This window comes from Conger conger, chromosome 1 (genome assembly GCF_963514075.1).
Source record: "Conger conger chromosome 1, fConCon1.1, whole genome shotgun sequence".
NCBI classification, from domain to species: domain Eukaryota; kingdom Metazoa; phylum Chordata; class Actinopteri; order Anguilliformes; family Congridae; genus Conger; species Conger conger.
The window spans coordinates 45165343-45192783 of record NC_083760.1 but is presented as its reverse complement, the minus strand read 5'-3'; the positions used below and the strand labels follow the sequence as shown (position 1 = coordinate 45192783).

Below are 27441 nucleotides of genomic sequence, written 5' to 3'. Positions count from 1 at the left end.
ATGTAATTTCATAACTGTATTGTAATAATTATATGAATTTGTCATAAGCCTGTCCAGCAGAACAGCTGGACACAGGAAGATATTGGAGCTCATTCTAATCACTTATTTTTCTCCCATTTTATCTTTTACTTGCTCCTGATCCGGAAGTCGATCAAGGTCTGTCGTCTTTAAGGACATTCAAACACCTTAAATGTTCCTTCTAGGAGCTAGAAGTGGAAGTTATGAATTCCCAATCTTTGAGCAAGAAAACATCCATGCATCCTTTGTGGAAGTATTTTTCCAGAAAGTCTGACGTATAAATGATCGACCTGTGGATCCACCTCTCCCCTTCTGCCACGCATCTGCCTTCAAAATTAGCAAGGGCTGGATGGGGGAGGCGGAGGGCTCCACTTGCCTAATTAGCATTTTCTCTCGTCTTTACTTCTTTTTCTTTCATCTTTTCTTAGCCTCTCCCGATGGGTAGAGCTAGGGGCAAGAAAAGAGAAATGAAAAGGAAAAAGGGGAGAGAAATAAGGGATTGAAATGAGCCCCTGGTCTCCAACCCTAACTGTGTAAAATGCACAAATAAATGTGTGAATACTTAACCAGTAGGAGTGGCCACAGATATCCTTCATTCCCTCTCCCAAACTGAGCCCTGTCACAATTATTAATCCCCTCACATTCATGAAATATGGAGCACTGTGATTGAACTGTGAATAGTTATATCTCCTCAATCCCCCTGATCCAGAGTGCCACGGTTCAACCTTCCCTCAGTCCATGCAAATCAGCACAGTGGGTCCAACTCAACCACAAACTCTGTGACCATCAAATACTCTGAAACCTGCCTGCAGCCCCAGGATTTCCTGAACCGCCAGACAAGCAGCTATGCAAACCAGACTGAGTACAGCTCCCAAACACTGCCCTTCGCTGGTATGATTTGCAACTTGTGCACTGAAATATCCTAAATATAAAAGACAGTAACCGAGCCATAAGCCCACAGGCAAAAAAGAACACTTCTGTAATTGTACTCGAGCACTGTAATTAACCTGATTGCTCCATTAAAATATATAACTGTGTAAACTGATTGTATGTTTCAAAAGGTGTATTTGTCTGTCATTCTAGATAACAAAAGCTAAATGTAGCCATAATTGTAGACTGACTGGCCTGTTTAAAGGTGCCTGGGTGAGGCTCATTGTTTGCTCATTACAGGCATATCGCTGCCAGCGCTCCAGTGCAGTGCAAAGGGGCAGAATGGCATCGTCGTAGACATCGAAGCACAGCACCAGAAACAGCTCCAGCAAGGCTTCCCCAGTGGACCAGATGAGGGGACTGAGGCAGGAGGTTAGATGTCACATTTATGCTCATTATCCCACTGACAATCATTTATTTTTCAGAAAGGAAAAGGATCCTGAGAGTAAATTCATGTCAAATGACGTGAATATGTCTCATATAGTGGGCTCCAGAATTATTGGCACCTTTGATAAATATGCACACAAAGTGTTCACAATAGTTATTGACATAAGCTTTATTCCAACATGTGTAAAGTAGTGTGCTTTAATAATGATTCAGTGGAATCAACCGAAGAGCAGGTTCCACAATTATCGGCACTCCTGGTTTAATACTTTGTGCAAATATCCCAAAGATGACAGCCATGAGGCTTTTCCTATACACAATTGGAGGGATTCTTGACCATTCCTCCATGCAGAACTTGGAATTAAGTCTGGAGACTGAGATGGCCATTGCAGAACATAGTTTTTTTTACTTAAGCATTTCTGTGTAGATTTTCATGTATGCTTGGAGTCATTTTCCTACTGGACAATCTACCTACGCCCAAGACTCCTTCCTAGCAGAGGCAACCACATTTTCTGCCAAGATTTCCTTGTACTTTGTTGAATTCATTGCCATTGATCTGAAATAGTGCCTCTGGACCACTAGCAGGAAAACATCTCCAAAACATCAATGACCCAGGTATGAGGTGCTTCTCCTTGCATTCCATTTTGCCGCCAAATATGATGATGGTATGTATGGCCAAATTTTGGTCTCAACAAAGCTTATGTCAATAACTATTATTTTTTTAGTTTACAACACTCTGTGCGTATTTACTGAGCACATTAAACAAAACTTTGTTAGCACTCTTTTCCAGTCATAATTCCAATGAGGTTTGGCAAAAACTGTCACATTAGTGTTTTCTGTTTCAGGTCACACACTTCTACATTATTGTCTGTTCCATAGTTCTCTCCTCATTCATTTATCTCACCTGTGTTTCATTACTGTTGTCACACCCCGTATTGCATGCTATTTTGCGTTGTTGGTTAATGTCATGTTTTGTCCAAACCGCTCCGTACCCCTCACTCCATTCATTAATTTCACCTGTTTGCAATTCCCTCATCTATTCTCACACCTGATTGTCATTTCAGTTTAGTTCACTTGTGTATACAGTATATACCTGTATGTCCGCACCATTACTTTGCTAGATTGTTATGTGTTACCTGCATTCTCTCAAGCGGTTTCCTGACTGTCTACTCTGTGTATCAACCTATTTCTGGATAAGTAGACTTCTGATTTCTGAACGCCAATTCTGTACCTTAAACCTCTTGGATTGCTATTCTGTGTACGAACCCTTCGCCTGTGACCACAACCACGCCATTGCCAATCTCCACTGTTATTGTTTGCCGGCGATTGAACTCTGTCTGTCTGACTCAGTTCTACTTACTTCCTGGTTGCATCTGGTTTCTCCGTTCGCCAGCCTGACAAAAACAAAGTTTTGTTTATTGTGCTCAGTAAGTCTTTATGCCACACTTACAAATAATTTGCTGGTATGGAGGTGCCATGTTTTTTTAGACTTGGTGACACCAAGACACAACCAATCTCTGCAATTCTTAAAGTCCCTCACCACTTCCTTACCATGGGAATAATATGTACTTGCATCCTCTTCCTGGCAAGTGTGCAACCATTCCATATGTTTTATGCCTTCTTACTATTGCATAATAGTAAGAAGTAGTCCATAATAGTAGTCCTTACAGTGCTAACTGAATGTATTTATGTATTTTTGTGGGCCCAATACCCTATAACTATAACTATACCACAGTTGTACTGTATCTGTCAAGGAATAGTTCAGTTCAGAATAATTCAAGCCTACACAGACTTTAATTTTAAGTTCTCTGAAACTGTTATGGTTTTGCCCATCTGGACAGACACAGAAAAAACCATCTGCCATATTATTATTCTGCTGGGGAAGGGAGCTTAGGGGGTGACACTCTTCCAAACAGAAAAGGGGTCCATAAGTGCGATAAACCATTATTGGTTAAGCAAAGTGTTGTTGCTTAACTAAGGAGATAGGGGCTCCGCCAATTTACATAATTTCCCAAATTCCTCTACAATATCATACGTTCATATATTTATAAAAATCCTTTTGTTATCTGTGGTCATTAAATGTGATATTTTTTTCAGTTAAGTCGTGAAGACAGAATGAGCAGACATTCCATCAAAGTTTTATCAGTTTGGGTGAATCATCTTGATAAATATCTTAAATCTTTGTTAATATTCTCAAAATCAAATCAAAATTGTAAAAACACTTCCAATTGAATGAATCCAAGTTTTTTGATCACTTTTAGTCAGGTGCAATATGGATATCATGTGCAATGGTTTTATTGTAGGAAAATGATTGTAGGCTGTTGTAAAGTTGGGCATTTAGTTGCTTTCAGTAAACAAACATGCAGTGTGGGCCGATGAGGAGAACAAATGACAAAAGTGGCGTGTCATTTGCATGGCTGCAATGAGCTCTCCTCAGTGACACCAATTTTTGTTTGCTGTTCTCTCAGTGGTCCCAAGAATGCAGCTGGAGGAGTTGTCCTGGGTGAAACGTTTCCCCCCAATTAACTGTTCTGCAAAGATGACTTCCAGGCCCCCAGACAGCTGTGGGATGAAGACAGGGTTGCCCCAGGGGGAAATTATAGGGCTGCTCTGGCAGCCATCAGGCCGCAACCCCACTGTGGATATATCTCTGCTCCGCTATGCTGTGGAGGAGTGGATCATGGCCCAGAAGATCAGTAGGCTATGCTCCCTCACGCTGATCTCATAGGAGAGCCCACTGGGTTCTAACTGTTTAAAATCAACCAGGTTATCAGAAAGTTCCCATCTGATAATGACAATATGTCTAACCATTTTGACTGTCTTGATAAAGGGACTTTTCATTTTGATGACACTTTTGATGCATAAAATGGGGCGGCACGGATGGTGCAGTGGGTAGTACTGCCTCCTCACAGCAAGGAGGTCCTGGGTTCAAATCCCCGTCGGCCGGGGCCACTCTGTGTGGAGTTTGCATGTCCTCCCCGTGTTGGCGTGGGTTTCCTTCGGGTACTCCGGTTTCCTCCCACAGTCCAAAGACATGCAGGTTAGGCTGATTGGAGAGTCTAAATTGCCCATAGGTATGAGTGTGTGAGTGAATGGTGTGTGTGCCCTGCAATGGAGTGGTGACCTGTCCAGGGTGTCTTCCTGCCTTTCGCCCAATGTATGCTGGGATAGGCTCCAGCCTCCCTGCGACCCTGTTCAGGATAAGCAGGTTAAGATAATGGATGGATGTATGCATAAAATGTTTTGGCAAATTCTCCTATAGTTACGAGAGCATAAACATTTTTTAGATGGTCAGATAGGAGGAGGTGGCCAGGTTTAATTGGCACCTGAAAATTTGGTTTGTGACACATCCCAAGAAAAGGAACTGTTGTCACTAAAACATTGGCATCATTAAATAGTTTTTGCCGATAGAATCATGTTTTAAAATTTTCAAAACAGTATATCATGTGACCAGATTGATTGAAAATTTCACCAGAAAAACAAATGAATACAAATAAGCCCACTATGGCTCGAATGCAGGTTGGTGCGATCGTCTATGAGAAATTCATTAATTACTAAATTTGTGGTTCAGAAACTGCTGCTACAGTTCACTTAGCGAGCTCCAAAACGTTAAGTCACTGACTTAGATCAGTGTGCACATTTTCCTCCTGAAAATATCAGGCAAACAACAGACAAACAGGAATGCTTGTATGATGTCTGCCTCACCTACAGGTAGTAGAGGTAATTAGAGTATTACAGGTGTGTAGGTTTAGGAAAGTAATGCCTATAGAAATTGTTATACATTTCAAACTAGAATCTAAATGAGAAGACACTGTTCAGTATGTTAATTTGCCTGGTTGAACATGCATGGCATCAATAGCTCAAAATTGTCTAACCCTTGCATGCTAGAGACCACTTGTCTGAGCATTACCTCTGAGGGGCTGAAGAAGGCATTCACTGATCTTGACCATCATGTACGGTTGGAGGCCATAGCAACTTGTGCCTTGAGAGCCATAAATGGGGCAAAGGAGGATCAGGACTCTGTCCATACTGGTAGGACTTCCTGTCTGTTACACTTATTCATGTCTTCTCATTAGTCAATCTGGCTATGTTGTTTTGCTGTAAATGGTTCTGTGAAGAGGACAGAGGAAACTGCAAAAGCGTACCAGAGACATTCAGCATTTTGCGACTGCTTTGTTAGGATGTCACAAGGATAGTTTTTCATTTATATTTATACATGTGCTTTGGGCTCAAAAATTATTGGCACCCTTGATAAAAATGAAGAAAAAAGGCTGTATTTAGTAAACAACCCAGCCAATAATCTGTATGTTATGTTTAAACCTAAAGGGAAACTATATACAGTCCCCTCCAAAACTATTGAAAGGTCATTCCTTTGTTTTTGCTATACACTGAAGACAATTGAGTTTTATCAAGATTTGTTAACAATTTAGAACATATCATCTTTTGTATTAGACCAGCCAATTTTAGGTGAGCAAAAATATTGGAACATACAGGATTGACAGGTTTCTTGCCCATATGTGTCCTGTTAGATTGATTAGTTAAACAATAAATACTTCTGTTTAGCCTTGGGTTTTGCCTGTGCAGGCCATTTTGAAGCTTAGAAAAGAGGGGAAATTGGAGCCATTGCACAAACATTGGGGACAGTTGGCACAACAACTTGGAATGTCCTGTAAAAGAACAGGTCGACCAAGGAAAACAACAGCAGTTAATGACAGAAACAGTGTGAAAGCTGTGAAGAAAACCCCCAAAACACCAGTCAGTGTCATCACAAATAATCTCCACAGGGCAGAGGTGAAGGTATCTCAATCAACCGTTTGAAGAAGACTAAAATTGAAGTTATACCACAAGATGCAAACCATTCATCAGAAGTAAGAATCGGAAGGCGAGCTTACAATTTGAAAAGAAGTACAGAGTTCAGCTGTGAAGCACAGTGGAGGAAGTGTCATGGCCTAGGCTTGCATGGCTGCTTCTGTAGTGGGTTCACTATTCTTTATTGATGATCTAACTCATGATGGTTAGCAGCAGGATGAATTCAGAAGTCTGTCATTCAGAAGAAGAATGCATCCAAACTAATTAGGAGGAATTGCCAACACAAGGACTTCATTATAGAGAAAAGGTGGAAGGTTTTAGTCAATCACCAGACCTTAACCCAATTGAGCACGCATTTCACCTCCTGAAGAGGAGATGGGGAAAAAACTGAAAGAGGCTGCAGTAAAAGCCTGGAAAAGCATCACAAAAGAAGAATGCAACAGTTTGGTGATGTCAGTGGGGCACAGGATTGATGCTGTTATTGCACGCAAGGGATATGCTACCAAATATTAAGTGTTATTTACTTCCATTTACTCAAAAACTCTCTGTTCCATACTTAACAAATGGTGGTCTGATACCAAAGGTGGTATCTTCTAAGTAGTTTAACACATCTAGGTATAAATACCAGCAAATAAAAAGTGAAATTCTGAATTCTTGTCTCGTGTTCATCTTTTTATCTCAAACCCCACAAATGTATTCAGTGTATTGCAAAAACAAAGGAATTGGTTTTGCTGTTCCAATGCTTTTGGAGGGGACTGTAAATGTTTTGAAATAGAAGTATATAGTTTTCCTATATCTTAAATATACATTACTTGTTTTGTTATATGTATCATTCCTGGTCATGCTCTGCCAACATAATATGAATTTGTTCACGTCTACAAAGATGAAGTGGGAACAATGTATCTGAACACAAGGTGACTTTTGAGCTGAACTAAGATCTGCCAAGTTCAGACATTTTCAGTTAAAGCAAAGCCAACTGGCAATCTGTGCCTATTCATATCTGAGGGGTGCAGGAAATTTTCAAGTGTGGCTCAATTGATTGTGATCAGTGGTGTTTGTTTTTTGTATGGTGAATATGTTTTCAGCTTTAAAATGCAATCTTACATTATTTATTTATTATTGGAGAATTTGACCCTGTCCTGCAAGAGCTGCAGCCCCTCTTGCTCTCTGCCCTGGATGATGACCATGTGTGCGTTCAGACGGCAGCTGCAGTGTGCCAGTATGCCATGGGCTTGCCAAGCTTGAGGGCCAGAGAAATCCTTCACAGTATACTCCATGAAGGTAAGCCCTGACACCAGTCCCTGATCAAATGAATGCTTGCCATTACATTTTCAAATCTATAGATACACTGGCTTCAGAAAGTATTCAGACCCCACAATTTGTGTTACAGACTTAATTTTAAATTGATAAAATTGCCATTTTTGCTCATCAATCTACACCCAATAACCCATAATGTGTGAAAACATGTTTTTAGAAAGTTTAGCAAATTTATCAAAAGCTGATTAAGTCTCATTTACACGGGTGCATCCTGTTTGCGTTAATTATCCCTGATGTGTCTAGAACTTGATTGAGACCACCTGTGGCAAATTGAATTGATTGAACATAGTTTAGGATAAACACATCAGGACAAAAACCAAGCCATGAAGTCCAGGGAACTCTCTGTAGACCTCCGGGATAAAATAATGTTTTAAAATTGCTTTGAGTGTTCCCAGGAATGCAGTGGCCTCAATAATTGTGAAATGGAAGAAGTTTGGAACCACCAGGACTCTTCTTAGAGTTGGCTGTCTGGCCATACTGAGTAACCAGGCAAGAAGGCCAGGGGCTGGTCAGGGAGGTGACCAAGAACCCAACACTCACTCTAACAGAGCTTTGGAAGTCCTGCAGAGATGGGAAAACCTGCCAGAAGGACAACCATCTTAGCAGCACTCCACTAATCAGGCCTTTATGGTAGAGTGGCTAGACGGAAGCCACTCTTCAGTAAAAGGCATATGACAGCCTGCTTAAAGGAATCTGAGAGCATAAGGAAAAAAGATTATCTGATCTCTGGTAAAAAGATTCTAGTGCACGAGCCCGACTGGGGCAACGGTTCACCTTTCAGCACAGCAATGACCCTAAGCTTACAGCCAAGAGAATGCTGGAGTGGCTTCGGGACAAGTCTCTGACTGTACTTGGGAGGCCCAGCCAAAGTCCAGACTTAAACCCCATAGAAAATCTGTGGAGAGACCTGAAGATGGCAGTTCATAGATCCAGTCTGATGGAGCTTGAGCGGATCTGCCAGAAACAATGGGATAAACTGCCCAAATCCAAGTGTGCAAAGCTTGTAGAGACTTACCCAAGAAGACTGTAATTGCTGCCAAAGGGGCTTGTAGAAAGTACTGAATTAAGGGTCTGAATACTTATATAAATGAGAGATTTCAGTTTTTGATTTTTAACAAATACGCAAATACGTCTTCACTTTGTCATTATGGGATATTGAGTGACGATTGATGGGCATAAATGGCAAATTAATTTAAAATTAAATCTACAACACAAAGAGTGCAAAAAGTGAAGGGGTCTGAATATGTCTGAAGCGACTGTATACATGTAAATACATATTGTATTGACCGAAAAGGCTTTATGGTATCCATTTGCTTTCAATGGATTGGGGGCTGCTGTCTAAAAGATTTATAAATGTATATACTTCAGTTTGAATCACATAGCAAACATTAATACCAACTTGGAATTAGCTATAGTCTGGTGATATACAATCCAATTGTATGTACAGTATTGCCATTCATATTAGAGTAGTTACAGAACAAGGAAATGTGATGGCAAAATAACAGCAGATAATTGGGTATTACAGACAAAAACGAATGACCGATAGAGGCAGGAAAATAATACCAAGGCGAGATATGAAAGTACATGAATGATGAAACGGAAATAATGACAGCTAAAACAAGCACAAGTGACCTGAGATGGGCATGGACTGCTGTGGTGTTTCTGTGGTTTGGATTGGACAGGTGCGTGTGCAGATGTTTGGCTGGCAGCGCAGTGCCTGGCAGCGGGGGGAGGGGCCAGTCTGCCCATCATACAGGTCCTCCTTTCCCGGCTCTTTGGGAGTGAGTTGCAGAGAGAGCAGGAGCAGGCCACCACACTGCTGGCCAACATCAGCATCAAGACTGTGCGTACTTCCCACTTTCTGTCTCCTCTTCTAAGTTTCAAACAGCTGGTAGCTGGTTGATATGTTCAGAACATCTCAATAGCTGGTTGAGCGGCTACCAGCTCAGACAAGCTACCAGCACTAGCTGGTTGACTGGCTCATACCCAGTTTTACCAGCTTCATGATCAGCATGGCTAAGCTTGTTGACCAGCTCAAACCCAGCTATTTTCAAGCTGGTCAAACTGGCATAGCTAGATTTTACAGCAGGGAGTACTTCCCTCTGTCATGACAGGAGCTTATTTGTGTGTATCTGAATAACATAACATAACATTTTTTGCTTTTTGAGATTTTAGAGTCATTTTGGATCACATCACATTGGAACAGTGGTATGCAGAAGAGCATCTCTTAACACAACATATAAAACTCACTGAGTCTATGTCAGAAAATGTAGTGCTTTCACCTGACATACAAACATACAGATTACATGCATAACAAAACCTACCAACAGAAAACCATAAAAATACCATAACCAAAAACCTGAAAGATGCCATAACCAGACTTGGCTAGTACTATAGGCAGGAGTTCCATAGATGTGGATGGTAGAAGAACCAGGTTGCAGTTTGAAGAGGCCTGTCTTCTTGCAAATTCACAAATTTCTCTTAAAGAAGTGCGAAAGCTGTGAGACTCTTTCTTTGATCGTTTCTGGCTGTTGTAATCTTGTGTCTGGAGAGCCAGGGGGATTTTGTTTTTACAAAGAACATCTGAATAGCCATCCAAATCTGCACACTTGGATGACAATGTCAATAGCTTCTAAACCCTCAGCAACTTTTGATTACATGACTTGAAACTGCTAGGACTTGATTATGAGTCTTCATAAAACTATTAAACAATCATGTTTTCCTCTAAACTTGACTTCACAGTCATTTGTATTCTCAATTCTGAAGAGTTTTATCATTTTGTGAAATTGTTGTTAAACTGCCATCGTCTCTTTTTTTGACAGACTGTAGTGCGTACACTGCTGGCCAAGGAGCTGAACTGTGCTAACTGGAGAAACCGAGTTATGGCTTGCAAAACCATTGGTCAGCTCAAGGGCCTCGTCAACAAAGTACTGAAGCCTGAAACTTTACTGTTGTATTGGAAAGCAGTGGAGCTTTTCCATTTCTCCAAACAAAAGAATTGAAGTATGTATTTTGTTGTCATACATTTTGCAAAAAGTGGTATATGCTCTGTGGCAGGACCTGGTGAGCAAGCTGACGCAGCTCATGTGGAAGGACTGCTACAGTGAGACCCGGCAGGCTGCTGCCCAGGCACTAGGGGCGCTAGGGCGGGGCAGGGAACTGCAGAATGAGCTCAGGTACTGGACAGGGCAGAAAGATATGAGCCAGTGAATGGGAGGGGCTTGTGCTCCATCCAAAGAAGAGTGAGAGAGCATGTGGTCTTTTCAGGGTGCAGCTGGAGGAGGGGCCCTCCTCAGTGCGAGTGGAAGCTCTGGTCCTCCTGGCGCATCTGCAGATCATGACTGCCAGGCTGCTCCCCAGCTTCTTGGGCTGCCTCAGGAATGACATTGTGGCTGTGCGGAAACAGGCCTGCTTGACCGCTGCTGCACTGTGCAGGAAGGACGAGGTGGTGAGATCACAAAATCTACCCTCCCGGTCTTATCAGATCATACAACCTTCATGATGCACTTTGTGTTTCTTTCAAAAACTGCATGCTTCCATTGGGTGAGGTTTCATAGGTTAAGTCTAGCTGTCAAATGAGCATATTTGCAGCTGAAACCCCAAAGTAGTTTGATTTGCTTTCCAAAAAGGACTAAAATTGAAGACATCCTAGAAAAATGGTATACCCAAGCCTACTGTCATTATACCTTATCCAATCCTATAATTCTGTGCTTTACTCAATGTTTCATGGACCAGGAGTTCTAGACAGTATGTTATTTCACTAACCGCTAGACAACAGGGCAGTATCATGAAAAATAAGTTATAATTGTGCCACACACATACGCACTGAAGCACACATGCATACAGTACATACTGTATTTGCGTGCGCACACACCAACACACACACATGCATACATACAGTACACAAACTAGGGGCAACCCTAGTTTACGCATTGTACTTTGTCCCTGTCAGTTGTATCACATGGGTTCAGTACAGTGGAGGCTCCTCCATAGAGGTGGAGGAGGCCTGGCCTCCCCAATAATTTGAGAGAAGAGAGAGATTTAAAAAAAACAATAAATATATTTATTTTATTTATTTATTTTAACAAAAAACATTTTTTATTTTTTATATTCATATTATTTTAGTTTTGTTCATAAATCTAAATTTTCTCATGGCTAAAACCCAATATTGCAATTGTAAAGCAACAGGCCAGATTTCCCTATCAGTTTGTATTAAGGGAGGCCAGGCCTTCCCTAGGAAATTAGCTTTTCATAGAAGTCAATGTAATGCTTTTTTTTTCATGCCAATATGTGATTGGCCAGATCACTGAAAATGGGTGGGCAACGGAGGCCTGGCCTCACCATGCATTGTGTTCAGGGCTGAAAGATTGACATTTTGTTCGTCCAATCACATGCTACTGGTTCATTTGGAATCAACTATCCTTTCCTTTCCTATTCAACACAGAAGCCATTTTGAGAATTCGCTAGTCACTTCAGTCAAACAAACACTCGCCATAGTGGCTACGAGTGTCCTATCAACTTGTGCTTTTCAGGAAATTTAGAGAACACACCTGGCTATCATCCCTGGAGTTTATAGCTCATTTGGCCAAACATTTTTGCTTAAAACTACCTCGGAAGTCGGCGAGATTCTGGCGCAATTTGAGATCTTGGGCTGGAGATATGCAGATTCCAGATACTAGGGAGTGAGAATGACATTCAATAGGTCATGTTAGACACCATTTGGGATTTATTGAACAGTTTTATTTTTAATGTAGTCCATTTCGTTTTATTACAAGTCAATTTAATAATCTTCCATATCAAATTACTGAATTGTTGCTCTGTGAGGAAATTCACTCTAAATACGAATAGAGTGCTGCCCTCTAGTGGATAACGTTAACGTTAGATAAAGCCAACTGGAACCATATTTTTACATATTTTATATTAAATATATTGAATAAAACTACATATGATAAAGAAAGTGTTATCTTATCTTTTTTATATGCTAAACTTGATTAAATTGGTGATTACATGTTGAAGCTGTAGAAGAATGAAAAATGTAAGCTAAACAAAATTGTTTTTAACTAGATAATTAAAATTCCTGCCTTTTACACATGTTCACTTGGCGTTTATATTACATCCAAATGTCATTTCTCAGCTTAATTATCAGGCAGGCTCATAGACTTACAGCAATGTCATTTCTTCAGGAAGGCACAAGGCTAAGCTCTGCACAATGAATTTCATCAGCCAGAACTTTCTGACTGTAGCTTACACTCCAAATAGTATGCCTTTGGCCAGCACAAAGACAGATAAGAGAACAGGGAACATTCCATCGCGAGTGAAGTGAGCAAGCGGAAAAAAATGGCCTCCTCAATTCTGGAAGTCACCAGCCTCCACTGGTTCAGTAGCTATGGAAAATGGAAAATGGAAAGTTAGCATTCAAAGTTAGTTGAGTTAGCATTTAAAGTGAAGGATATGTCCACTGCTTGTTTATTAATGAGCATTTTATATTTGCATTGTTTGTATCCACCCCCAGATTGCCAGATTCTTCTGAATTCTTCAGATTCTTCAGTTGTGGAATGGAATTTAAAGGTTTGCTTTGTTTTCAGATTGTGAATCAACTTATTGAGTTGAGTCAGGATGATCCAGCCTGGGGGGTTAAAGTTGCAGCTATTACTGGTAAGCTACCATTTTTGAATGAATTTTAACTTCTGTCTTAAATTTAGCTATTGGAGGATAATCTCAGAGTCTATTCCTGTATATTGCTACTCTGGACCTTTTTCCATCCTTTTGAAGTACAGGTAAGATAATTGATTAAATCATATTGGTACTCATTTATAGAGATGGTTTATACCTGGCTTATTACTTTCGTACCAGTCTTTGACTCTAAAAATGTCTCAACAATGGTCATATGGTGATATTACCTCATCTTTCAGGATTACTCATAACATCATTCAATACTGGTAGTGTAGACCTAATATAGGTAATATTGTCTGGGGCTCCCATTAAGATGAGGATTAAGATGAGGGTTTTAAAGAAAATAAGAGATTTACCAACTTGATGCAGGGAACATTACACTGTTGTGATGTTGATGCAGTGCTTTGTCAGTCAGCTGTTGCATCATAGAAGACATTACACTTTCCAGTACAGTTTTTTGAGCCCATGTTTAGCACTAGGGTTAGGCACCTTTTTAACAAGCATGCATAACAATTATTAATACATTATTTCACACAAGTACTGCACCGTAGGATGCTTTGCTTTCCCAGTCTACTGAGTATTGTACTGCATAATTAGCAATTAACATTTTCTTTGTGAGAGAATTCCATGTGTTGAGTTTGCCCTTCGCATTTTTTCTAACAAACAAGCCAATATAAACATTACCAGGGGTACCCTAGCTTTTCTCACATGGATTTGTCAACCTCAGAACAGTCTTATTTTTGTTTTTTTATCCTTGTGTTCAAGGGTATAGCATGAAGATTTTTTAAATTAAATGCTTCTTATTTTTTGCATTGTATTAGCTTTCCATTTCAAACGACCCAAGTATCTGGATATTCAATTATAAAGAATTCAAATATGTGAGATAGCATTTGACAAATGTTTCCAAGGAATGCCATTATGAGGTAGATATGCTGAGGCCCTGTTTTTGATTGCAGCACTGGGAAAAATTGGTAGCCTGACTCCTCTTCTCCAGAAGATATTGCTGCAGGCCATACATTGTGAGGAGGAGCCTGAGGTCCGCATTGCTGCCTGTGAGGCTATCAGGATCCTGGGAGTTGATCTTCCAGAGCTGCAGCACCTGTTACAGCAGCGCATCCTGCTGGAGACCCACCAGCAGGTCCTCAGGTGAAGGTCAGGGGTGTGAAACAGGATACTTTAATTAGGTCAGGGGTGTGAAACAGGATACCTTAATTAGGTCAGGGGTGTGAAACAGGATACCTTAATTAGGTCAGGGGTGTGAAACAGGATACCTTAATTAGGTCTGGGTTGCGTGAAACAGGATACTTTAATTAGGTCAGGGGTGTGAAACAGGATACTTTAATTAGGTGAGGGGTGTGTAACAGGATACCTTAATTAGGTCAGGGTTCAGTGAAACAGGATACCTAAATTAGGTCAGGGGTGTGAAACAGGATACCTTAATTAGGTCAGGGGTGTGAAACAGGATACCTTAATTAGGTCTGGGTTGCGTGAAACAGGATACTTTAATTAGGTCAGGGGTGTGAAACAGGATACTTTAATTAGGTCAGGGTTTAGTGAAACAGGATACCTAAATTAGGTCAGGGGTGTGAAACAGGATACCTTAATTAGGTCTGGGTTTGCGTGAAACAGGATACTTTAATTAGGTCAGGGGTGTGAAACAGGATACTTTAAATAGGTCAGGGGTGTGAAACAGAATACCTTAATTAGGTCAGGGGTGTGAAACAGGATACTTTAATTAGGTCAGGGATGTGAAACAGGATACTTTAATTAGGTCAGGGGTGTGAAACAGGATACCTTAATTAGGTCAGGGTTGAGTGAAACAGGATACCTTAATTAGGTCAGGGTTGAGTGAAACAGGATACCTTAATTAGGTCAGGGTTGAGTGAAACAGGATACCTTAATTAGGTCAGGGTTGAGTGAAACAGGATACCTTAATTAGGTCAGGGTTGAGTGAAACAGGATACCTGAATTAGGTCAGGGTTGAGGGAAACAGGATACCTTAATTAGGTCAGGGGTGTGAAACAGGATACCTTAATTAGGTCAGGGTTGAGTGAAACAGGATACCTGAATTAGGTCAGGGTTGAGTGAAACAGGATACCTTAATTAGGTTGCTTACCCAAGCAACCTTCAGCACAAGAACAAAAAATAATACAAGGAAAGTTGCAACAGAACCACCCAAACAAAGAGAAGTAGAACACTTAACAGTATACCTAACAGCAGTCAGGTTAGGTATACTGAGAATTTAAACTGAATCTACAAGATTGCTCATTTAAAGTCTAGCGAGGGAACAATGAACCAACTGTTTTTCTCTGCACATGGAATTCCCTTGTCGTTGAATAGCAGGGATGGAAATAGAACCCTAGATGCAGATGATGCTAATAAAAGAACTGGCCAGTTAATTAGTAAAATATAGATTTTTGGACCATAGTCCAAGAAACACAATAATGAAACACATTTTCCCTCACACATGCTATAATTCGTTTGACACAGGATTTACTTCTGAAGACCATCAGTCTACCAGGATAATTATTTGGCTCACTTGATGCAGACACAGAAAGACTATTGCTTAAGAGACGTTCGGCTGCACTTAATTTCAGTGATTCAGTGGAGTTCTCCCTACTAAGTGTTCTGTTCTCCTTCAAAGGCACATTGAGAGCCTCATGAAAAGCTACGGGTTCCCAATCAAAGGAGACGAGAACATAATCCTGAAAATCAAAGACCAGGTATATCTGTTGCACTTCATTATGGATGTATACAAGCTGACCTCCGTAATGGCAATTCTCCAACAAAGAACAAAAATAATTTAAAAGTGTACTTAAAATAAATTCCCTACAAAGAGACTACAATTCTTGTTTTTGTCAAAGGAATTTAATGTAAATGTTAGCCTAGCCAGAGGCAGATTAAATCCCTATTACACACAGTACCATTTTCTAAACTGTGTGCATATTATAAATCCATTGTAACTTCTAATCTAGCTCAAAAGCTTGCAGGGAAAATTGAACTGCATTGAAAATGAATTGTTATTGCTAGCAATGCCTCTGTTGCTAACTGCCTCATGTTTACACTTAAGTGCTCATGTTTCTAACTGGTATGGGCTGAAGTTACAATGGACTAATGGGCTTCAGGGGTATCTAAAGTAACATTAGCATATCATTCTCTAGGGAAGTGAAACTGAGGCCCACATCAATCTTTGTAGGAAACCTTTACAGTATTGTTAAGAAATTGAATTGAATCGAAATTGGATAGGCTATACCTTTGCCCCCCCCCCCCTCTGACCCACATTCTTTTGGCCCCTACCTCTGATGTGTAGGTTCAGAAGCTATGCTCAAAGCACATCATCACAGGGAAGGTGCTGCTGCTGGAGGAACTGCATGACTCACAGCAGCAGCAGAGGTGTTTCCTAGGCCAGAGTGGCCAGCCCGACTCCTCACCCCCAGCCATGACTCAGCTGTTGCAGGCTCGCTACAGGGGTCAGTGGCTGCTACACCCCATGAAGATCACTGTACTAAGCACGGCATTTTGTGCAAAGTGGTTCAGTGTCATTTTAACAGTGTCTCTATAGTTCCAAAGGGCTGAAATCATTTGATACATGAACCCAACCTACCTTGTCAACAGTCCAGGCTGGTGCTGGTGGTGTAATGGCGTAGGGAATGTTTTCTTGGCATACTTTAGGCCTGTTAATACTGATCAATCGCGCATGAATGCCACAGCTTATTTGAGTATTGTTGCTGATCATGTGCCTCCCTTCATGACCACAATGTACCCCCAGCATGATAACGCACCATGTCACAAAGCAAAAGTCTCAAACTGGTTTCATGAACATGACAATGAGTTCAATGTTCTTCAGTGGCCTCCCCAGTCACCAGAACTGAATCCAATAGTACACTTTTGGGATGTGGTACAACGGGAGATTTGCAGCATTAATGCGCCTCAGACAAATCTGTTGTGATGCAATTGTCAACATGAAACAGAATCTCCAAGAACAGAATCTTTAGCCTTTCAATTAAGTGGTGTCTCCAGAATCATGAAATGCCAATTCCAAAAATGAATTCTCAAGAACAGCCAAACACAAGAAATAATCTTCTTTTTTTCCATTTAAAACCAGCATTAAGGCAGAACCACATATGATTTGAACCAAATGTATTGTTTGATTATAGAATTGTGATGATAAACCACAATGAGAGGGAAATACGAGGTTTCTTTCACAACACTGAAACAGTGCAGTCTTGTATTTGGTCATTGGTACAATTCCGGTCAGTACTCCAGCACATTGGATTTGAAATGAAACATGAATATGAAGTTAGTGTAGACTTTTGGCTTTCATTTAAGGGTATTCACATCCATATTGGGTGATCCATGTAGGCATCAGGCATCAGTATCTAGTCTTGATCCTAAGCTTTTGATTGCTAGATTTGTGCCAATCACAGTGAAATAAACTATTTTGAGACTGAAAAACAAGAAAACAATCATAGATACGCCAAACAATAGGCTTATAAAAAAAACAGTTTGGAACATCATTAAGAATTGCAAAGGGGCTGTTCGGCCAAGGAAGACCACTTATGACCAAAGAATTCTCACCATAATGAACAAAAACCTCAAACACCTGCCCGACAGATCAGAGACACTCTTTAGAAGGCAGGCGCAGATGTGTCAGTGACTATGCTCCACAGACAAACTTTACAAACAGATCTAGAGGCGACACTTCAAGATGTAAACCAAGTAAACCAATACATAGCTGCAAATGTAGGATAGCCAGGTTACTGTTTGCTAAGAAGTACCTGAAAGAGCCTATAGAGTTCTGGAAAAGGGTCTTGTGGACAGATGAGACCAAGATTGAATTGTGATGGCAAGAGCAAAGTGTAGAGGCTAACTGCCCAAGAATCAAAGCACCCCTCCCCCCTTCATCTGTGAAACATGGTGGTGGAGGTGTTATAGTTTGGGCATGTATAGCTGCCACAGCTGCTGGGTCACTTGCGTTTTGCCAATGTAACTGCTGATAACAGCAGCAGAATTAATTATGTTGTGTACATTAACATCTTATCAAATGCAAAAGTTCAAATGCATCCAAACTCATAGGATGATCATAAACACACACTAGTGCTGACTTTCTTCATAATGTTCCAAACATTCATTATGGCGGTCTTGACTTTCACCGGAACAATGCCAATATCAGACTTACTGGATGTAAATACACTGTCCAAATACTTACGGAATGCAATGTAGAATATGTATTTAGAACATCGCTGAGATACAAATTCCAAACAAAAAATGCATCATGGTAAATGGTTGGCATTTTTATATAGCGCCTTTATTCATCATGACATATTTCTCTGTATAAAAAATGGGCATTTATGGTAAAATGTCATGGAGCTGGAAGCGTAGTTAAGGCAATCCACTAATCTTTCCATTTTTTTTAGCCATCATGCATGGACCAAGAACTGATTGTGGAAGATCCTCAGCCCACCCAGTGACATGACAGTGTAGAAGACATCTATTCCTGAACAGATGAACCGCATCAAGATGGAGACCTTAAGACCTTTACATATTGTAATAAATGTTTTAAATTATAAACCCTTTCCGGCCATTGCAATTGTCCTTTTAGGTATAAAAAAATAAAGAAATACTGCACAGAATGATGGCTTGTGGTTTGAAAAAATACTACAATGGGATTCACAAATGGAATTCCATCTAAAAGTTCACTTAATTGTAAATATGAAAAATTAACTTGTTCTGGGTAGGCATATAACCAGATGTGCTGATGCAACTGCACTGACTGGTAACTGATGTGGTCAGACAAACATGCACATTTTGGATCCAGATTGGTTGGTCCTGGACTCAGGTGGAGTTCTGCTTATTCATAGTGAGCATGCGGTACTGTATGTCCTTCCACTGTAGCACCAGTCCAGCCAGCTCCTCAACCTCAGCCACTTGAGTCAGCAGTTGGGCCAAAGCATTGTTCTGAGGCAGAAGAGAACCCCATAGTCATTTGATTATATGGCCAAGGCACTTTAGAGTGTATATACAGGTTAGGAGCAACAATCCATCCTCAGGGGTGATTACAAATTACAAACCCACAGCACATGATAGGATTAACTACAAAAGATGTTTCAGGTTGATTTCAAATTTAGTGGATGTATGGCGCATATCTGAAAGTCGGAACAAATCATTTGAATTGAATTGAATTGAATTTTCTTTTTAAATGCAGATAATGCATTGGAACAGCTTGCCTGGTCATGTATTAATGTGGCCCTACCAAATGCATACTTTAGTTTAAGTGAATTTAAATTGGGTACTTCACTGTTACCAAAAGTGAAAGGCCAGATGAGTGAATGGAACGTTTGAGGGTGTCCCATGTCAGATCAATCAACACTCAATAACCCATAATGACAAAGTGAAGACGTTTTAGAAATTTTTGCTAATTTATGACAAATCATCAATTTATCCCATTCTTACTGGCAGATACTCTCAAGCTCCATCAGATTGGATGGGAAGCATCTGTGAACTGCCTTCTTTAGGTCTCTCCACAAATGTTCGAGACTTGCCCCGAAGCCACCCTATTGTTGTCTTGGCTGTATACTTCAGATTATTGTGGTGCTGAAAGGTGACCGGTCACCACAGTCTGCTCTCTGGAGCAGGTTTTCTGTATTTGGCAGCATTCATCCTTCCCTCTATTCTGACCAGTCTCCCTGTGCCTGCCACTGAGAAGCACCCCCAGAGCACCACAGCTGCTATGCTTCACCGTAGGGATGGTATTAGCCAGGTGATGAGCAGTGTCTGGTGTTTGCCATACTGCTCAATTTATCTGCCCAAAGAGTTCAATTTATGAATTAATCAGAGAAAGATAATCTTTTTCCTCATGCTCTGAGTCCTTTAAATGCAGTTTGGCAAACTCCAAGCAAGCTGTCATATGCCTCTTATACAAGAGTGGCTTCAGTCTAGTCACTCTACCATAAAGGTCTGATTGATGGGAGTGCTACTGAGACAGTCATCCTTCCAGCAGGTTCTCCCATCACTGCAGACGACTTATGAAGCTCAGTTAGAGTGACCGTTCGGTTCTTGGTTCCCTCTCTGACCAAGGCCCTTCTTGCAAATCTAGGTAGAGTCCTGGTGGTTCCAAATTTCTTCCAAATCACAATTATTAAGGCCACTGCGCTCCTGAAGAAATGGTTTTATACCGTTGCCCTGATCTTGACCATAATTTTATCGCAGAGGTCTACAGAGGGTTCCTTGGACTTTATAGGGCAACCTGTAGAACCTGTAGCGTAGTGGTTAAGGTACATGACTGGGACCCGCAAGGTCAGTGGTTCGATCCCCGGTGTAGCCACAATAAGATCTGCACAGCCATTGGGCCCTTAATCCTGCATTGCCCCAGGGGAGGATTGTCTCCTGCTTAGACTAATCAACTGTACGTCGCTCTGCATAAGAGCGTCTGCCAAATGCCAATAATGTAATGTAATGTTTTGGTTTTTGTGCTGACATGCAGTGTGAACTGTGGGAACTTATATACAGGTATGTGCCTTTCTGAACTAAGTCCAATCAATTCAATTTGCCACAGGTGGACTCCAGTCAAGTTCTAGACTTAGAACTAGGATAAGTAAAGCAAACAAAATACACCTGACCACAATTTGGAGTGCCACAGCAAAGGATTTGAATACTTGAGATTTCAGTTTACGATTTTTAATAAATTTGCAAAATGTGTTTATGTTGTCATGGGTTGTCATGTATGGGTTATTGAGAGTAGATTGATGGGGATTTAAAACTAAACCTACAACACAAAGTGTGCAAGAAAATGAATGAATCTGAATGCTTTCTGAAGTCACTGTACATTTAAAATTCAATGCATGTGTCATAATATATTTATGTATTCAATTCAATTTAACATTTATAAATCAATACTTGCATAACATTGTCATTGTTCAATTCCAAAATTAGCCAATCTAGCTATTAATTAGTACAACAGTATTATTCTGTAAATGTACCCATTTAAGTACAAGTACAAGCTTTCTTGTTAATTTCTTTTTTGTGAATTATAACAAGAAATAACACGGTACACCTAGTCCATGGTACACCTACACCTAATACGGTACACCTAGTCCATTATGTAATTTGGGATTATGCTTTTAGACTACACCACTTCTGCATTTGAATTGGTATTGGCTATTTGAGCAGTTATTAAAAGAAAGGAAATGTGTTATATTATTAGGGCCCCTTTCTGTCATAACAGTATTATGTGCTATTCAAATACTACTGTACCCAGATACTCAAGCAAGGAACAGTGGAAAAACACAGACTAACTTAAGACACTTCATTCCATACACGCGTGTTCCTGGGACATACCAGGTTGGTCATTGATGGGCCAAGGGATGGGAAGGAGCGAGTAATCGTCATCTTGCTCTCCATGTTCTCAATCAGGTCCATCACCATACCCACGAGCTCCACCACATACCTACAGCATGCGGGTGTGTCAAAGCAGTGATTTAATTAAAACAATTTAACATAGATTTTTACAAAGCAAAGGGTAAAATATACAGTGCATCCGGAAAGTATTCACAGTGCTTCACTTTTCCCACATTTTGTTATGTTACAGCCTTATTCCAAAATGGAATAAATTCATTTTTTTCTCAAAATTCTACACACAACACCCCATAATGACAACATGAAAGAATTTTTTTTTTTTTTGCAAATTAATTAAAAATAAAAAACTAAGAAATCACATGTACATAAGTATTCACAGCCTTTGCCATGAAGCTCAAAATTGAGCTCAGGTGCATCCTGTTTCCACTGATCAACCTTGAGATGCTTCTACAGCTTAATTGGAGTCCACCTGTGGCAAATTCAGTTGATTGGACATGATTTGGAAAGGCACACACCTGTCTATATAAGGTCCCACAGTTGACAGAGCATGTCGGAGCACAAACCAAGCATGAAGTCACTTGAAGTCACTTGAAGTCTGTAGACCTCTGAGACAGGATTGTCTTGAGGCACAAATCTGGGGAAGGGTACAGAAAAATTTCTGCTGCTTTGAAGGTCCCAATGAGCACAGTGGCCTCCATCATCCGTAAATGGAAGAAGTTCGGAACCACCAGTACTCTTCCTAGAGCTGGCTGCCCGTCTAAACTGAGCAATCGGGGGAGAAGGGCCTTAGTCAGGGAGGTGACCAAGAACCCGATTGTCACTCCGTCAGAGCTCCAGCGTTCCTCTGTGGAGAGAGGAGAAACTTCCAGAAGGACAACCATCTCTGCAGCAATCCATCAATCAGGCCTGATGGTAGAGTGGCCAGACGGAAGCCACTCCTTAGTAAAAGGCACATGGCAGCCCGCCTGGAGTTTGCCAAAAGGCACCTGAAGGACTCTCAGACCATGAGAAACAAAATTGGTGGTGGCAGCATCATGCTGTGGGGATGTTTTTCAGCAGCAGGAACTGGGAGACTAGTCAGGATTGAGGGAAAGATGAACAACAGCAATGTACAGAGACATCCTGGATGAAAACCTGCTCCAGAGCGCTCTTGACCTCAGACTGGGGCGACGGTTCATCTTTCAGCAGGACAACGACCCTAAGCACACAGCCAAGATATCAAAGGAGTGGCTTCAGGACAACTCTGTGAATGTCATTGAGTGGCCCAGCCAGAGCCCAGACTTGAATCCGATTGAACATCTCTGGAGAGATCTGAAAATGGCTGTGCACCGATGCTCCCCATCCAACCTGATGGAGCTTGAGAGGTGCTGCAAAGAGGAATGGGCGAAACTGCCCAAAGATAGGTGTGCCAAGCTTGTGGCATCATATTCAAAAAGACCTGAGGCTGTAATTGCTGCCAAAGGTGCATCAACAAAGTATTGAGCAAAGGCTGTGAATACTTATGTACATGTGATTTCTTAGTTTTTTATTTTTAATAAATTTGCAAAAATTTTAAAAACTTCTTTCATGTTGTCATTATGGGGTGTTGTGTGTAGAATTTTGAGGGAAAAATGAATTTATTCCATTTTGGAATAAGGCTGTAACAACAAAATGTGGGAAAAGTGAAGCGCTGTGAATACTTTCCGGATGCACTGTATCACGGTCTACTCAATGTAAAACCAGAATGACATACAAAACTATTTAATCAGATACATTTCTTGCCAATTTCATTATCAGCAGCCATACCACCCAGCAGACTGGGCTCCATTATAATGTGTAAGGGAGACATTGAAGGGGGGAAACATGTTACTGCTGGATTTGCTTGTTGGTAAAAAAAAAAGCACTTTCCTTTTGCCTAAGGGCAAAAACAGCACCTGAGTGCACTGCTGTATTAGAGATGGCATGTTCAGGATACTGTAAGATGCTAAACTTGGATTTGAGTTTACTGGCTCTGCTTCTTATTGTGATTTATCTTTATTCACCTTGAATTAATTTGAACAATATATGAACCCACCTCCCACAAATTACTATTTTTCCATGAGAAGCATAGGGTGTGCACATTGAGTGCCAGTTTTTCTGTGCTGGATAAACTACTAAGGAAGAACATTAACAAATATTTCCCAAGGAGGCACAATCACACTGGGCATGTATTGATCGATAATAGCTTAACCCCTGGAAGGTAACCCTTCATGGAAGGTAACCCTTCGTAAAAGGTAATCCTTGGGGGTTTGTTTTCCAAAAGCCAGAATTACTTTTCATATTACTAAAACAAATACAGATACAGATGCTCATGGCTCTATCTGGTGGGCTTAGAAACACAATGGAACCACAGCAAATGCTAGACAAATCCCTTTCAAATTTGATGACAATATCACCAAAAATCATTCTGCATTGCTTTCTCTAAGCTATGTCTAGGCAGGTTTCCTAAAAGGACACATGGAAAGTAATGATATTATGGGTTTTATATGAGGTATGACTAAATTAAATATTAAATGATTTCATACTAAATGATAAATCCTTTTTATCCTAAAAAAATGTGTTCTCACTTCCCCCTGCCAGTCACCCTTCCTCTACTTCTACCTCTCCTGGCAGCAGCAGGTCCAGAACATTGTACAAATAAATAAATAAATAAATTTAAAAAAGGAGAATAATTACAATAACAACAACTTGTATACTAAAATATTAATTGAGGTCCACTGATAGAAGAATAGCCCTCTAGTATGTGAATTTCACTGTCCTAGGGACTATTCAACCAGACTGAAACTGTCTCAGCTTGCATACAGAAAATTAAAGGAAGATTATTACGTTGGTGAAAAAAATCTGTGTTGTATTATGCCCTAGTTACGCAGACCGAGTTCCAGTGAGCCAATAAAAAACATAGATAATTGCATTCCTATGTACAGTCCCCTCCAAAAGTATTGGACAGCAAGGTCAATTCCTTTGTTTTGAGGTTGAGATAAAAAGATGAACACGTGACAATAGTTCAGAATTTCAGCTTTTAGTTCCTGGTATTTAAACCAAGCTGTGTTAATCTACTTAAAATATACCACCTTTGGTATCAGACCACCCAATTTTTAGGTGAGCAAAAGTATTGGAAGAGTATTTAAGTAAAGGAAAGTAAATAAAACGTAATATTTGGTAGCACATCCCTTTGCTTGCAATAACCGAATCAAGCCTGTGACCCATTGACATCACCAAATAGTTCCATTCTTTGTTTGTGATGCTTTTCCAGGCTTTTACTGAAGCCTCTTTCAGTTGTTATTTCTTTTTGTTGGTTTTTTTTTTTTTTTTTGGGGGGGGGGGGGGGGGGGGGTTCTTCAGGAGGTGAAATGCATGCTCAATTGGGTTAAGGTCTGGTGATTGACTTGGCCAGTCTAAAACCTTCCACTTTTTCTCCCTGATGAAGTCCTTTGTTGTGTTGGCAGTGGGTCTTGCTGCATGATCACTTTGATAGAGGTTAATCTTGGTCTCATCAGTCCAACTTGTTCCAGACATTTTGTGGCTCATCTTTGTACTTATTTGCAAACTGTAATCTCGCATTCCAATTCTGACTACTGATTAATGGTTTGCATCTTGTGGTATAGCTTCTACATTGCTGCTCTCTAGGTTTTCTTCGAATGGTTGATTGAGATACCTTCACCCCTGCCCTGTGGAGATTATTTGTGATGGCACTAATGTTTTGGGGTTTTTCTTCACAGCTCTCACAATATTTCTGTCATCAACTGCTATTGTTTTCCTTGGTCAATCTGTTTGATGTCTGTTGCTCAGTATGCAAGCAGTTTCTTTCTTTTTGAGGACATTCCAAGTTGTTGCACAAGCCATCCGCAATGGCTCTGATAGATTTCCCCTCTTTTCTTCAAGATGGCTTGCTTTTCCCCCCCAAAGACAGCTCTCTGGTCTTCATGATGGTTTATCTTTACACAAATGCAGTCTTCACATGAGAAACCCAAGGCTAAAACCAAGACTAGACACCCAGAACTATTTATTGTATGACCAATCAATCTAACATGACACATCTGGGCAACAAGACACACCTGTCAGTCACATGTTCCAATACCTTTTTTTGTTCACCTGAAAAAAATGGGTGCTCTGATACAAAAAGATGAAATGTGGTTTTACAAATCAAGATAAAAATGCCAGGAAATAAAAGCTAAAATTCTGATCTGTCATGTACAGAATTTGACGATAAAATGGACAAAAATGATCATTCCTCAAGAGAAATTCCAATATTGATGCTAAAACAATTTTATTTATAAACTATTGTGGATATGGTTCGCTGGATCTTCGCCATGAGATGGAAACCGACATTACCCAGAGTTGTGTAGCTAGTGGATTCAAAAAATGCAAAGAATGTGAGGTCCCCCTCACTTGTTTTGCCACCCAACGTTACAAAATATGGAACTGTAGTCGCCAAAACAATGGCATTGTAAAATAGTCTATACAGATAGAACCATGAGCTGTAACGTTTCCACTCACGCAACTCTCACAACTCACAGCAGGCCCGGGGACTTTTACTTTATGGTTAAAACAGCCAAGACCGATGTCTCTGTATGGTTCAATAGTTACTGTACAAAAGGCTGCAGCTGTCTTAAATTTCTTAGCCAAGTTCTGAAATTCTGTATACACCTTTATCTTGGATGGTCCTCTGCATTTTCCTGACCTGGCTTGTGTTGCTCTCACCTGTGTAGATTGGCCTCTATGGGCAGGTTCTGCTGGCAAAGGGGCTTCATCAGTCTCTGACGCAGGCTTGCCTGCTCCCTGAGTACCTCCTGCAGGTGTGAGGTGAACTGCTGCAGGGCAGTAAACCTCTGGCCTACAAACACGCAAAGGGAACACTAGGTCAGGGTGACATCTGACGAAGATCCACTGGGATCGAAACATTGTCTACAATAAGTGTGTAAAACGCATATCAATGTGTGGGCGTCCTTCTTTTCATTCATGGGTGACATATCACATTCACGTAAAATTAACTTGAGAATTTCACCATAATTTGCGCTGGGACAGTTTCTGATTAATCTATTCGTCCAAGTCGTGACTGTGTTAGCGTGCCTGTATTAATTTACTTAGAAAGAAACTGTGGGTAACGTCTGCGCTCTCTTTCTCAAGCTTCAACAGCTCCGTCTCCAGGTTTTTCTAAAACACAAAAGAATAACGTAAAAAATATGAAAGATTGTTGCAAACATATGAAGATGTCACACTGGAAGGGCCCCGTTACCTCGTCAATCTGCTTTTTCAAGTCCGCAACTTGTTCAGCTTCAATGAGATGTGGAGAGAATACGTGGGTGTCGCTTGGGACCGCGTCAAGATCCCTCTGAAAGGAGAAAGATTCGAGGGTGAAATTAAAATAGGTTTCCGCAATGCTCTAAAATGAGTAAATATACAAACATCGGTGTTAAGAAAGGCATGCGTTATAATTTCAACCTACCTGAGCCAAAACTCCAGATGCAACACATCTTGCAAGGACCTGAGCAGCAGGTGTCACGGAATGTGGTACTGGGTCCCAAGGATTCATCTCAAAGCCAAAAACCTTGGACAGGTTAACTGGTTAGTTAATGCTAATGTACGGATAACTTGTGTTATTTCAAGTAAGAAATATTACCTCCCTAGTAGCTGGTTAGTTGTCGTCGAACTAAAAAAAAGTTAGCTATAGTCAAGTTAGCTAACATAGTAAGAAGTTACGTTTGTTAGCTAACCATCTACTGACTAGTATGGCGTAGTATGATTCAATATAACCAGATGGCATCTAGCTGTTTAGAAAACGAATATTCTTTAAGTGTAAGGTTTCTTTCTTTAGCTTATATAAGTTACAAAGGTAGCTTTAAACTCTGATATGCTTTACTAGCTTTTAAACATTCAATAGTTCCCTTGAAAACATTCAAACACAGCCCGCCTGATAGCTAGGAAGCATTGAACGAT

At 40.6% G+C, this 27441-nt stretch overlaps 2 protein-coding genes across 4 annotated transcripts in view; one reads left to right on the top strand and one right to left on the bottom strand.

The window, feature by feature from the left end:
* heatr4 (HEAT repeat containing 4) overlaps window positions 1-18752 on the top strand; it is a 22887-nt gene extending 4135 nt beyond the window's left edge. Inside the window, exons 3-16 of one of the 2 annotated variants that reach the window (XM_061250861.1) lie at window positions 728-909; window positions 1189-1320; window positions 3801-4028; window positions 5221-5364; window positions 7267-7422; window positions 9141-9301; window positions 10281-10385; window positions 10516-10634; window positions 10726-10906; window positions 13044-13113; window positions 14088-14277; window positions 15776-15854; window positions 16442-16601; window positions 18549-18752. In XM_061250861.1, the coding sequence (XP_061106845.1) occupies window positions 728-909; window positions 1189-1320; window positions 3801-4028; window positions 5221-5364; window positions 7267-7422; window positions 9141-9301; window positions 10281-10385; window positions 10516-10634; window positions 10726-10906; window positions 13044-13113; window positions 14088-14277; window positions 15776-15854; window positions 16442-16601; window positions 18549-18607 (1966 nt within the window). In that variant the 3' untranslated portion in view covers window positions 18608-18752. The remainder of the gene's footprint in view (window positions 1-727; window positions 910-1188; window positions 1321-3800; window positions 4029-5220; window positions 5365-7266; window positions 7423-9140; window positions 9302-10280; window positions 10386-10515; window positions 10635-10725; window positions 10907-13043; window positions 13114-14087; window positions 14278-15775; window positions 15855-16441; window positions 16602-18548) is intronic. The other variant, XM_061250869.1, reaches the window with a different exon arrangement.
* Window positions 17363-27441, bottom strand: haus2 (HAUS augmin like complex subunit 2). Of its 2 annotated transcripts, XM_061250885.1 has the most exons (7): window positions 27125-27441; window positions 26951-27052; window positions 26741-26836; window positions 26589-26658; window positions 26206-26338; window positions 21469-21577; window positions 17363-19089 (listed from the first exon to the last, which is right to left on the bottom strand). In XM_061250885.1, the coding sequence occupies exons 2-7, from the start codon at window positions 27035-27037 to the stop codon at window positions 18967-18969; spliced, it is 618 nt and encodes a 205-aa protein (XP_061106869.1). In that variant the 5' UTR covers window positions 27038-27052; window positions 27125-27441; the 3' UTR covers window positions 17363-18966. The 2 variants fall into 2 exon arrangements, with proteins under 2 accessions (XP_061106869.1, XP_061106863.1); XM_061250879.1 differs by having other exon boundaries at window positions 26951-27441.

Bases quoted from the DNA above. Each gene is read 5' to 3' on its own strand.
- haus2 (XM_061250879.1), bottom strand. From the start codon at position 27,037: ATGAATCCTTGGGACCCAGTACCACATTCCGTGACACCTGCTGCTCAG. The intron at 26,339-26,588 runs GTAAATTAATAC...GCGTGTTTGTAG, and splicing joins TACCCACAGTTTCTTTCTAA to GCCAGAGGTTTACTGCCCTG. The intron at 19,090-21,468 runs GTATGTCCCAGG...CTTCTGCCTCAG, and splicing joins GCCCATCAATGACCAACCTG to AACAATGCTTTGGCCCAACT.